The following is a 14,282-nucleotide window of genomic DNA, read 5'->3' as shown; positions in this document are numbered from 1 at the left end:
AATATTCAGTCAAGACCTCCTCAAGAATATTTCCAGTACCCTCCTACAATATTCTTGATCTAATAGGATTAAATGCATATCTTGTATTCAGGGCTGTTACTGGAAAGGAGATCAGAAGAAGATATTTTATTCAGCCACTTGCAAAGGAACTATGCACTGAATATGTGAAGAGTCGCTCACTTATTTGGACCACGATATTATAAAAGGATAGAAATGAAAATGAAGACAGTACAGAAAAGCCATAAATGTCAAGTTCTTAAATCAAATGTTATAGAACTAATTCCAAGTGAATTGTTTGTAAGAAGATGGCTTGGGGAAAGTGCACAAAGAAAACTCAAAGCAAATTTGTCAATTGTATAGATGTAGGAACTAGCTAAAATTGCTCTAAGTATGAATAATTCAGTATTTCAGAAAGTTCTGGTTGAAAATTACAAATTATTTAGGAATAAAGTAGATGACTCAGTGAAAGTTAAGAGCACTGCATTGTCGATAGGCACACAAACAAAAGGTACGGAGCTTGGCTAGCTTCCGGAATGCACTTTTTTTTTTTCTATCTGTAGGAAATCTGTGCACATAAACAAACACACACACTCTCACACTCACTATCACTCTCACTACATGCATACACCTGTCTCCTTACATTATGCTCAGTTGACTGCCAGTCATATGCATGTTCTTTCCACAGCTGGAAAAATGCAGTGCATTCCAAATGCTAGCGAAACTCCATATCTTTTATGTGTGTGCCTAACAACAATGCAGCACTTCTGCCTTTTGGCAAATAGTCTCTTTTATTCCTAAATAATTCAATTTTTCTTAGCATTTAAAAGTAAGTAAACCACCTCACTTACTCTCATCTAAGTTTTGTGGGCTTCAGTGAAATTATAATGATGATAATAATAATAATAATAATAATAATAATAATAATAATAATAATAATAATAATAATTGATGTTATTTGTATTCTGTTGCATTTTATTCACAATTTTGTATCTAATTGCATACAATTTTGAAATAATTATTCAGAACATAACTGTTACATAGTATGGCTCAAAATGACCCCTCTGGACATTAAAGAGAGCAATGGAAGACTGGGCATCCTGGTCTTAATTCTTTCCTTCACAGTACATAGTGTTGGTGACAGTTTTATGAAGACTTTACTGAAAACAATATTTCTGTGACTGAATGAGGGCTAAATGAATTAACAAACACTGAACAACTTTTGTTCTCTTTTCAGTTTTTGCTTACAGTTGGTAGTGAAACAATGATAATGAACATTGTGATTTATCAAAGTTTATAATATTATTGTTAGCTCTCCTTTTATGTATTACTCTGCTATGTATGAAAACTAGACCTGTCCTTGATGTGCTGGATTTTATAGTTTGCAAAAATGTTCTATTATTGAATTATCATGTTCTATAATGTTGTATTCTGTAATCATTGTTCTTTCTTTCTAAATGTTGTAAGTGGTATTTAATGCACGAATTTGTCACTGAAGGTACTACAGACTCCACAGCGAGTGAGGAGGACATGGTTCCGCCGCCTCTCCCAATGAAAGTACGCAACGAGCCAGATTATTGTAATCTCCCGGATACAGGAGAAGTTGAGTCTGAGACAAAACATACATTGCCATCTGTCCCACGTGTTGATCCAAAGGTATATAGTCTTATAATTATAATGATTAATTGTCTTGTTTCCATAGTTCTCTGAGCAGAAATATTTATAAACATTCTTCATCTACTCGCCAAGCAGCAGCAAGAGAAGACGTATAAAAATATTGAAATTTTTGAACTTTTGGAGCTAGTGGCCCCTTCTTCTGGCAGAAGTGTTGCAGAGGAAGGAAGAGAGGTGAAGGGAGAGGACTGGTGATGCTTAGAAATGGAGCAAGTTCAGAAAAGCTGCCCAAAACCCTGGGTCAGTAGAGACTTACCGGATGGGATAAGAAGAGAAGGGCTGCACTAGAGTGAGATTTGAAAATCTGAGAGCTTATGACCGAGTACCCAGTGGTGCCGAGGGCGCCAAGCATCTATCGAGCATGACGACCCCACAGCAAAGTCGAACAGCAACACCCGACAATCCACTGGACCAGGTTGTGGCAGGCTGTCCACACCCACGTACGCTCATTCCTTGTTGTACTTGGTGGTGAACAGTAAATTATCCACATGCCAGTGTCTCCATTTCATCCATCTCACAGATGCCCCTTTGTGCTTGCACTGCGCAGTCACATTGATTCGTACATGCATGCACTGCTTGACACGTGCCGTGAGGGCCTGCTGCTGCGACCTTATACAATATATGCTGGCATTCCTGCTGTGACTACAGCCAGAGTCTTGTCATGCTGGATGAACTCTGACACTCAGACACTGTTTACTTACCCACCACCAGAACAAACTCAATCAACTAGCTAAAGGGCACGATGCTGTATTACATTTTGCAAGCCGCGCCTGAAAGTACTCTCAACATGTAGTTCCGCCTGACGGTGACTCGTGAGGCGTTCTGCCACCAAGCATAGTACCGGACATGACTATCAAATTATTTAGGCACATTATTCGAGGATCCTCCTACCCGTTGGGGCATAGAGAGCTTACTGGCAAAACATCGTGCAAGACTTGATAAGAGTGCAAAGCTAAGTGCGTTACATGTGGTAGACATCAGAGGTGAGGGAGTGCGGAAAAATAGACAGGTGAGAAAATAAAAGATGTAGGAAACTAAAAGGGAGCGGAGAAAGAAATAGTTACCTAGAAGAAATACCGAGACCAAATAAATTAATGAAAATAAAGTCCAGCAGGCTGGCGAGAAACAAGAACGTGTTGTAATGCCAGTTCCCAACTGTGAAGTTCTGAGAAGCTTCAACTTAGGAGTAAACCTCTTGTCAGTCAGTATAATCGTGGTACTGACTGTATTAATCATCTACTTCGGCAGTGCTATGACTTCCTAAAATAGTGCCCTGAAAAGACACCCATTCTGGTTGACACGTAGCATAGTTTTTTGTCACCCTCCCAATATCTGCAGTAACCTTGTTAGACCCTATGCTCCTTTTGCCCCTACCCCTACTCCTACCCCTACCCCTGTGACTTTCCCCACTGTAAGACTTGACCTATGCACCATTCTACCACCATCTATACCAGCCCTGTAGCTCGTAAAACATATACTATCTAAGGAAGAACCACCTGTGAAATGACATCTCGTGTATCAGCTGTTATGTAAACACTGTTTGGCCTTTCACATCGGCACGACTGCCACCAAGTTATCAGTTGGGACAAATGGGCATAGGCAGAGGGGTAACCCGGCAACACACAATATCTTCTTGGAGAGCATACTCTGCAGTATGACAGTAATGAATGACAGCAATGACCTCAGTGCCTGTTCCGCCATACGTACCGTCTAGATTCTTTCCACAGACACCAGTTTCTCAGAACTCAGCAGGTGGGAACGGGCATTACAACATGTTCTCAGTTCTCAGCATCCACCTGCCCTTAATTTACACTAATTTCTTTGGTCTCAGCATATCTTCACAGTTATTATTCCTTTCTTCACACCCTTTTAGTTTTCTATATTGATTATTTTCTGACTGTATTTCCCTCCCACCCTACCCCACTCCTCTTCCTCCTCCTCCTCCTCCTCCTCCTCCTCCTCCTCCTCCTCTTCTCCCATGTCTAATACATACAATGCACTTAGCTTTCCACTCTTATTAGCTCATGTACAAAATTTTCTCAGTAATCTCTGCCTTGTGTATTACCATTCCTTCCACCTTTAAGTTTTTGCAGTCCCCAACAATCAGTCGTTTTTTTCTCGTACCATCTGGTAAGTCTCCCCTGACCTGGGGCTCTGGGCAACTTTTTCAAACTCTCCCCATTTCCTAAACCTCACCAGTCCTTTTCCTTCACCTCTCTTCCTTCCCGTTCAAACCTTCTGCCAGAAGAAGAGCCACTGACTTTGAAAGCTTGCAAATTTCAACATCCTTTGTATGTTTTCTTCTGCCACCACTTGGTGAGTAGATTTTTTCTGTCTATCCAATTACATTATATTTTCAAAAATTATTTTTTGCTGATCTATAAAGATTGTTAGCAATATTGATAACAGAAGAAAAGAATCCACTTACCAGTCCAAAATGAAAACAATTGTACCATGAATGGGGTAACAAAAAAATGTAGGTCCCTAGCTATCAGTACTTTTCTCAGTATTTCCGATAGACAACATTCAAAATCCAGAATTTCTTATGTTGGGATATTTTTCAGCTTAAAGATAAGAGCTACTCGAAAATGTGGTAAATATGAAAGAAATAAAATATTAATATTATTGCAAATGAAAGAGTATTATGTGATAATTTGGGAAAGACACAAAGACAGAAACAAATATGAAAGAAATAACAAAGAGAAAAGTAATTAGAAGGAAAGAGTAATTCTACACAAGCATCAGATGAGGTAATAAGAGTAGGAATAGAGGCAGTTAGTGAGAACAACAATGTAGTATGTAAGTTTGGAAAGGGAGGAAGGAATATTGTGGAGTGAAAATCAGAGAGCAGGAAACTGGCATTAATGAAAACATGATGGAGAGTTAGTGTTTAGCTTGAGGATTCAAAAGTGCTAATTGAGGGGTGGTGGATCTAGATTATGTCATTGGTGAAACAGATACTCAAATACTTGCTGTTATGTTTTACAAAACATTTAACAACAGGATGTTGGTAGATCAAGTGTCCTTATGGCAGAGGGTCCATCTCATTTACCACACAGTCTGCTGCCACTAATGACAAAAATTAATTTAGACATCAAGTTTTCACTCAGAATGAATGGCCACAGACAATTTGTTTCATATCTTTTCTTTCCTATGACTTCCTCTGAACTGCTTGCTGCTTCTTCCTTTCTTTTTTGTCACTGCCCATATTTGTTTCACCAATGCTGCCCACAATTTTCTAACAGCTTTGTCAGTGTTGCTTAATTTTTATTTTAGCAAATTAAATAGCTTGTACTTTTTGAAATCTGATTCTACACTACTCTACCTTACCTGCTAAATGACTGGGCATATTTTCAAATAAACAAATAAATAGAACAAAGAAATTCTCCACATGTAACTTGGACAGTGATTAATGAGTTGTAATTGATCAAAAAGAAAATTTAGTCAACTATTTTCTTTCAGCTTATTGAAACACCATGAATAATTATATGTATCAATAAATTGGTCAGAAATGGCTTCATTAGAACTTCTTAGCCTGTTTAATTTATGGAAGAGTCTAAATGACATGACTTCAGTTGTTGCTATGGCCATGAAAATATTTATTTGTTTATCCTTCTGTAGACATTGTAAATTGTATGGATGTTGTCAACACATAAGTAAATAAAATACAGGCATAGAGATACATAAATGTACACAATCACACACACACATAAATAGATAAATACATTTCTTGCCGTACTGAGTTATCCATTTGGACATTGCATTTCACTGTTCTGTTGGACATATTGTAAAATGCCTCTTAATTGCAGTTATTAATCATTAGCATAATTGGCAACAAAATTTACACATCATTTTAGATAATCCTTTATGATATAAAAACACTTTTCTAACAAATAATTTTTGGTATTCCTGAAGGCATGTATTTCAATTTTGTCTTTGATCTCTTGAGATAATTTATTGCACAGTTCAGTTCCATTATATAGCACACTATTTTGGTTTTTTTTTCTATTGACATCTACATCTACATCCATACTCCACAAGCCACCTGATGGTGTGTGGTGGAGGGTACCTTGAGTACCTCTACCGGTTCTCCCTTCCATTCCAGTCCTCGCATTGTTGATAGAAAGAAAGATTGTCGGTATGCTTCTTTGTGGGCTCTAATCTCTATGATTTTATCCTCATGGTCTCTTCACGAGATATACGTAGGAGGGAGCAATATACTGCTTGACTCCTCGGTGAAGGGATGTTCTCGAAACTTCAACAAAAGCCTGTACCGAGCTACTGAGCATCTCTCTTGCAGAGTCTCCCACTGGAATTTATCTATCATCTCTGTAACGCTTTTGCAATTATTAAATGATCCTGTAGCGAAGCACGCTGCTCTCCATTGGATCTTCTCTATCTCTTCTATCATCCCTATCTGGTACGGATCCCACACTGTCGAGGAGTATTCAAGCAGTGGGCGAACAAGTGTACTGTAACCTAATTCCTTTGTTTTTGGACTGCTTTTCCTTAGGATTCTTCCAATGAATCTCAGTCTGGCATCTGCTTTACCGACAATTAATTTTATATGGTCATTCCATTTTAAATCATTCCTAATGCCTACTCCCAGATAATTTATGGAATTAACTGCTTCCAGTTGCTGACCTGCTATTTTGTAGCTAAATGATAAGGGATCTATCTTTCTATGTATTCGCAGCACATTACACTTGTCTACATTGAGATTCAATTGCCATTCCTTGCACCATGCGTCAATTCGCTGCAGACCCTCCTGCATTTCAGTACAATTTTCCATTGTTACAACCTCTCGATACACCACAGCATCATCTGCAAAAAGCCTCGGTGAACTTCTGATGTTATCCACAAGGTCATTTATGTATATTGTGAATAGCAACGGTCCTACGACACTCCCCTGTGGCACACCTTGAAATCACTCTTACTTTGGAACACTTCTCTCCATTGAGAATGAGATGCTGTGTTCCATTATCGAGGAACTCGTCAAAACAATCACACAACTGGTCTGATAGTCCATATGCTCTTACTTTGTTCATTAAATGACTGTGGGGAACTGTATCAAATGCCTTGCGGAAGGCAAGAAACAAGGCATCTCTCTGGGAACCCGTGTCTATGGCCCTCTGAGTCTAATGGACGAATAGCATGAGCTGGGTTTCACACGATTATCTTTTTCGAAACCCATGCTGATTCCTACAGAGTAGATTTCTAGTCTCCAGAAAAGTCATTATACTCGAACATAATACATGTTCCAAAATTCTACAGCTGATGAGATGCAAATGGTAGCTGGATCTGGTTCCATGTTTTTGTGAAGACCTGTTCGTGGGGTTCTGATCAATGTCTTTTTTAGTGTGGATCACTGTTTGAAAAATGTACTCACATGGAACGGTCAAGATTTCCATGGCTTTAAACACCTCAGTGCAGTGAGTTCTCATGCTATTTATCATACTTTGTACAGTCCTTTTTTTATAGCTTAAATATTGTTTGTATGTTCTGCTCATTTGTTCCCCAGAACATTATCCCATAACTCCTGACACGATGGACATTTGCAGAATAAGTTGTTCTGGTGCATGAGCTATTCTAAGTGCAAAGCATGCTGAAGCTATTCATTTCCCAAGGGCAGTAACATGCTCAATCCATTTTTGTCATGCGTCAGTGTGCATCTGTACAAGTTTTGTTTGTGATACACATTCTGTGAATTCATCTTTCACTTTTAAAGAATTGTTTTTGACTTTTCTGCTTATGTGGAAACTAATACTTTTTACATATAAAGTTAATTTGTTGTTGCCTACCCATTTACATACATGCAAGAGTGTTTTTTCAGCTTTGTCCTTTAGTACACTTAGTGATGTTTCACTGATTAGAATTTTACTGTCACCAGCAAACAATACTGTTTCACCGTGTTTAACACACTGTGGAAAAATCATTGATATATATCAAGAAGAGTATTGGATCAAGCACACTTCATTGGGGGAGTCCCAATATTAATGTATTCTGGGTCAGAAAGGTGTTTTATGGTATGCTTGGAGTTTGTTTGAGAGATCTCTAACCATTGCACTTTTTTTTTTAGATATGAACAAAACCAGTTATTTGATACCCCTCTCATACCTGGAGTTTCCAGTTTATTGAACAGAACTGTGTGGTCTAGTGTATAGCAGTCATTGCTGAAGTCAAGGGAGATGCCTGTTATATGATCTCCTTTATTAGTGCTTGCAGAACAACATTTGTAAAATGACCTATAGCTGATTGTGTGCTTTTACCAGACCTGAACCCAAACTGTTCTTTACACTGAAGATTATACTTTGTTATATATCCCATGAGGGTAATTTTCAGTATGGTTTCCATTACTTTTGAAAATGATGGGCCTATTATTTTCTATATTTTTAGGTCTCATTTTGTATGTAGGGGCAGGAACTTTGCGTGCTTTAATGCCTCTGGGAAGCAGCTTGTGGTGAATGATTCATTTATAATGTGCGCTAAAGGATCTCCAATACTGTCTATACCGTCCTTTAGCAAGCACACTGGCACTTCTTCTAAACCTACTGAGGTTATATTTTTTGGATTCCAAACAACATTGTTTTTCTTCTGAAGTGGTGGGTCACAACATCATTGTGTTTCGAACATAGTTCAATGTTTGTACAGACTCTATTTTCTCAAATCTGTGTTGTAGCTTAGTAGCTATGTTGCTGAAATATTGATTTGCAAAAAGTCTGCAGTTTTTTGGGGATCATGTATTGTGGTACCATTGCACTGTAATTGTATGTTTACATGTTTCGTCTTTTTTCTATTTTTCTTCTGTTTAGTGACTCTCCAGGCTGTTTTTATTTTATTTTCTGCTTTTTCTATAATTGTATGATTTTGAGATATTTTTGCTGTGAATAAAATTTTGTTATATGTGTTTTTATATATTCGGTAGTATTTTTGAAATGCAGGGCCATTTTGGTTGTTTTTTTACTCTATAATTAGATCAGTGCCTCCATTTAACCAGGAATAGTTAAACATCATTTAACATACAAGAAGAGCACTTCTTACTCATTGGAACAGAAGTAACTGTTCCCCTGCTGTTGAGATTGTACTTAAAGAGGATTTCAGTTATGTACTACATGAGTACTGTCAACATTTGATGTTCATTAGAAGTACATAATAGCTATTTAAGTGTAAACACACTCAGTTCTTGGGATGTAGGTGAAATATTTTTGCCTTATAGTGTCACACATTAATGTCTATGTATATAAAGTACAGTCAAATGAAAACCAAATGATAGCGATTCGAGACAGGCAAGGGCACTAGCCTCATTATAATCAATCAAAATGATTATCTAAATAAAGTACAAGACGTTTCACAACTAACATAAATAAAATTCTTAGAGATCCTACCAACAAATACACATCAAAAAGACCAAAAAAGTTAATAAAAAGCTGCAACAATATACTTACAGATATTGAAAAAGACAAAGTATTGTAATTAACCCAAGTATACTACAACTACATGGGCAACCAAAACTTCAATGACCTTTATTCTAACTCGGCCAGTGGTTAACGGTACTGACAGTCCCACTTACATTATCAGTAAGAAACTGAACATGTTACTCTAAAAATTATATACATTCAATACCAAATTCACTGTAAAAAAACTCTCATCTACTAGCACAAAAAATAACGGACATCAGAATTCCATCTAATGGCAAACTAAGTACCCTTTGAAATTACCAGTTGGTATACAAATATAAGGTCTGTTCAAAAAATTTGGAACATTCGTAATTTTCCGTCAATGGTGTGTTGGAGCAAAATGCAATTGGAATCCCTGCACAAGCCTGTGTTTAATGTGTAACTATCAGAAGTTTCATTGTTATGCATCTGTTAGTTATCATTCAGTGCTGTATTGAATAAAATATTGTGTCCCTGAGTTTGCAAATTTCAGGATGGCATAGTTAGAGGAGCAGTGAGCCAGCATTAAATTTTGCTTTAAACTCGATAAAATCTTTTCAGAGACACACCAAAATATGCAGGAAGCCTATGGTGATGAGTGCTTAAGCCATACTCAGTGTTATGAATGGTTCCCACAGTTTAAGAATGTCCAGGCAGAAGTTAAAGATGATCCTTATTCAGGATGCCCTTTGATGTCTACCGACAATGCTCATGTCAGGAATGTCAACAAAACTGTATGAGATTGCAGAAGAATGTAATGGTAACGTTTCAGTTGGGTCATGTCATGAAATCCTGACACAGCATCTTGGAATGCATCGTGTTGCTGCGAAGTTCATCCCATGGCTCATGAGTCTAGGCCAAAAAGACCTTCGCCTCACAGTCTGTGAAGAGCTTTCGGATTGCCCGGATGAGAATGAAATGGCTCCTGTGGACTTTTTTTTTGTTTCCAAAGTTCAGAACCCCATTGAAAGGATGAAGATTTGCAATGATACATGAGATAAAAGAAAGTTGGCAGACAGCATTTTGGCGCGATCCAGCAAGAGACATAGCAAGACTGCTTCTGGAAGTGGAAACAGAGCAATAAATTAGTTGTCGAGGAGACTATTTCAAAGGAGACCATGCACAATAAGCAAAGGTAAGCATAGGAAAAATTTTGTGGAAAGGGTTCTTGAATTCTTTGAACAGACCTTGTATACCAGGCCAAGAGGTAATTACAGTCATGAAGAATAACCTCTCACAATATTGAAAAATTTCAGTCACAGGCATGATAGAAATATTAGGCCTACTCAATACAGTGCAAAATTATTTTGAATACATACTCCGAATTAGACAGTGTAGCCTCGAGTTACAGTATTTCTGGCACCTGGGCAGATATTTTCTTGAATACATTAGAAGAAAAATTTTTTGCTCCTGCAAATTCCCTAACCAAGAAAATTATCTATTATTTTAGATATGTGGATGGCACGCTTGTCCTTATAGGTGGAGATGAACTTTAAATCAGACATATCCATGAAGCACTAAATAAACTCAATACTAAAATGCACTTCACGATGGAAACAGAAATGAGCAAATCAATTAATTTCCGTGACCTCAAAATCCTAACAACGATAATTCACACATTTTATACAACAATTAACGGCATCATACATGCTATTTCATGCTACCCAATGGCACACAGGCCTGCATACTTCCAAGCTACAGTCAACAGAATACAAATTTACCACTAAACCAAGTTGCCATACAAAAATAACTTGACACATTATGATATGTAGCACAACGAAATGGTTTCAACCCAAACATAGTAATGCAGGTATACAGAAGAACTACACCTACATAACCAAAACTTCACATGGACATAAAACTATACAGAGAAACATAAAAAAGACTAAACCAGCATATATACCAATAACACATTTAGGCACAATATTAAACAAATTAAATGCACTAAACTTAAGTATAAGATATTGAGAGCACATGAGAACTAGCAAAAATAACCTGTATACATTCTTCAACCACTTAAAGAATGATAACCACAACACAGAATGAATGGAGTTAACAATAAAAATTTTACACATATTACCTAAAGGTTTAATGATAAATGTATGTGAAGAGAGAGAAATCTACAAACATCCAATATGAGGTGCTGATGACATTGTAAATTAACAAATTGATTTAAAACATTTTATACCAATATGAGGGGGGATCAAATGTAAACAGTATTTGTGTTCCTGAACATCAACAGTTGGTAGGACTGGCCCCGCGCTTCTGGTACACTTAGGCGGGACTGTTAGAAATGAGGAGAGCTTGCTGTTAGACATTTCCCGCCATTTTGTCAGCAAAGCTCATGATGTTTGGGCCACAGGTGCACCCCTTTATTGCGCAATGCATAATTATCAAATTTCTTGCTCATGATGGAGTTACAGTGGTGTAAATTTGCCAAATATTGTCTGCGCAGTTCAGTGAGAAAATATGATAAAGCATGCATGTGTTTGCCTGGCATAAAAAGTTCAAGGAAGGACAAGAACGTGTGGAAAATCAGCAACACGATTGCCGTCTTCGGACCAGCATTAAAGACAAATACATCCGTGCTGTTAAAGACATTATTGACTACAATCGATGGGCTATAGTATCAGAAATTGCACAAAAAGTTGGAATCAGTTAAGGGAGCCGTCAAGCAATCACCATAAATGACATATGGTTCGGTAAAGTGTTTTCCAGTTGGGTCCCTAAATATTTGACTGATAATCTGAAGTTGAGACGTTTGGAGGCCCGTCAGAGGCTTACAGCAAGGTTTGCGGAAGAAGGCAATGCATTTTTGAGTTGAATCGTCATCTGTGATGAAACACGGTTCACCACTACACTCCAGAATACAAACAAGCCAGTAAGGGGTGACGGAGGAAAAGGGAGGCAGCAGAAGTGAAAGCCAAGACTCGACTGTCAGCTGACAAGGTTCTTTCAGCCATTTTTTTTAATCAGTGAGGCATACTGCTGATTGATTTTTGCATGAGCGATGCATAATCAATTCTGCTTAATACTGCGAACTGTTGAACAAGGCGAGAGTTGTATATTGCCGCAAATGAGAAGACCAATTGATTTGACAGGTCATCCTTCTCCATGACCCCATACTGCAGCTATATCTCCAAGCTACAGGAAATGCACTGGACTACACTTGATTATCATCCTTACAGCCCAGACTTATCACCCTGCAATTTCCATTTATTTGGACCACTTAAAGAAGCTCTAGGAGGGCGACGATTTGAAGATGATTTGAGTGTGGCTGGTGACAATACCCAGCTCTTTTTATGATGAGAACATCAAAAAGCTGCCCATACATTGGGACAAATGCATTACCAAAGCAGGAGACTATGTGGAAAAATACATTATAATTGCTTTGAGTTTTTCAATAAATGAATTTAAATAAAAAATAAAATGCTGCTTGTATTTGATCCGCTTTAATATGAAGCAGTGTATATTTTGCTTTGTGTTCTCTCCGATCTCAAGTTGCTTTGGAGACTAAATACTTACGTTATATCACTGTTTGCTAAGTGAGATGCTGAATTCCTTGGGATAGTATTCTGAAGAGACATGTTTAAAATGATGGGCTGGCCATTTTGGTTTAAATGTCTGATAATTCTCTTACTCACACACAGATAAATCAGCTTATTTGCTTGTTTCTTTTGATCAGGCACCTTTAACACACAAATATTTAGATAAAGACAAGCAGTGGAAACTCCAGATTGGAATTTCAACAATATCAGGAAAAGGATAGGTGCCTACACACCACAACAGGCACAAAAAAGATTCTTACGGGTTATAGCTTCCGGCCAAAGCTTTCTTCAGCAAGGAGAACAAATACACATTCACACAACCAAGCACATGTGACATATACATGGCTGTTTCTACCGGCAACTCCCACTGGAATGAAATTGACACCTGAATAGCAGTATGAAGTAGCTCAGGGAAGGGGGTGGGATCGAAGGGTTACTGATGGCAGGAGAGAAGAGCTCTGTCTTGTGGGGTGTGCAAGAACTACATACTCCTGATGCAGTGTCAGGACATGGGATGTGAGGGGAGAAAACGAGGAGCAGAAAAGAAGAGGAGAGGGCAAAAACCATTGGGTGGTGGTGTAGGGACAGTAGATTACCATAGATTGAAGGCCGGGATATTTCAGGAGCAGAGAATATGTTACAAGTATAACTCCCATCTTCACAGTTCATAAAAGTTCGTGGTGAAGGAGAGGATCGATATGGCTCAGGTAGTGAAGCAGCCACTGAAATCAAGTATGTGATGTTCATCTGCATGTTGTGCCATAGGGTTATCTACTTTGCTCCTGGCCACAGTTTGGCGGTGGCCATTTATCCCGGTGGACTGCTGATTGGTATTCATAGCAATATAAAAAGCTGTGCAGTGGTTGTAGCAGAGCTAGTATACAATATGGTTGCTTTCATAGGTGGCCCCGCCATTGATGGGGTAAGATAAGCCAGTGACAAGACTGGAATAGGAAGTGCTAGTTAGGTGGATAAGGCAGCCCTAGCAGCTGGGTCGTCCGCATGGATATGACACCTGTGGCAAGCAGTTTGATTTGATAGTGACATAGGGATGGATTAGGGTGTTGTGGAGGATGGGTGGGTGACGGAACATTGCTTTAGAAGGGGTGGGAAGAATCTTGGGTAGGATGTTCCTCATTTCAGGGCATTGTAGCAGATAATAAAAGCCCTGCTTAAAGCCTTAGGCTCTTCCCCCAAAACCTCTCCCCTGCATCTATTTCCCTCCTTGCCCCTACAAGATCCTGTACACCTACCTTCCACAAACTTCCCTAAAAATTCACAAACCCAACAATCTTGGGTGCCGTATTGTAGCTGGTTATTGTGCCCCAACTGAAAGTATTTCAGACCTCATTGACCAACAACTCCAGCAAGTTTTCCTGATCTAGCCTTCCACATCAGCTATACCAACCACTTCCTTCACCGACTCTTTGCCATCCCCACCCCTTTATCTCCTGGTCACTCTAGATGCTACTTCCCTACACACCAACATCCCTCACGCCGATGGTGTTGCCGCAATTGAACACTATGTTTCCCCAACATTCTTCAGACTCCACACCCACTAACTCATTCTTCATTCCCCAAACTTACTTTACCCTAACACATAAATACTTCTCTTTGAAGTGAAGGT

At 38.5% G+C, this 14,282-nt stretch overlaps 1 protein-coding gene across 8 annotated transcripts in view; it reads left to right on the top strand.

The window, feature by feature from the left end:
* LOC126355928 (dedicator of cytokinesis protein 1) overlaps positions 1-14,282 on the top strand; it is a 452,703-nt gene that overhangs the window by 418,094 nt on the left and 20,327 nt on the right. For all 8 annotated transcript variants that reach the window (XM_050006495.1, XM_050006492.1, XM_050006496.1 and 5 more), the window contains one exon: positions 1,496-1,653. In XM_050006495.1, coding sequence (XP_049862452.1) covers positions 1,496-1,653 — 158 coding nt within the window. The remainder of the gene's footprint in view (positions 1-1,495; positions 1,654-14,282) is intronic.

Source organism: Schistocerca gregaria, chromosome 3 (genome assembly GCF_023897955.1).
Source record: "Schistocerca gregaria isolate iqSchGreg1 chromosome 3, iqSchGreg1.2, whole genome shotgun sequence".
Classification (NCBI taxonomy): domain Eukaryota; kingdom Metazoa; phylum Arthropoda; class Insecta; order Orthoptera; family Acrididae; genus Schistocerca; species Schistocerca gregaria.
This window is presented reverse-complemented; position numbering and strand designations above follow the sequence as displayed.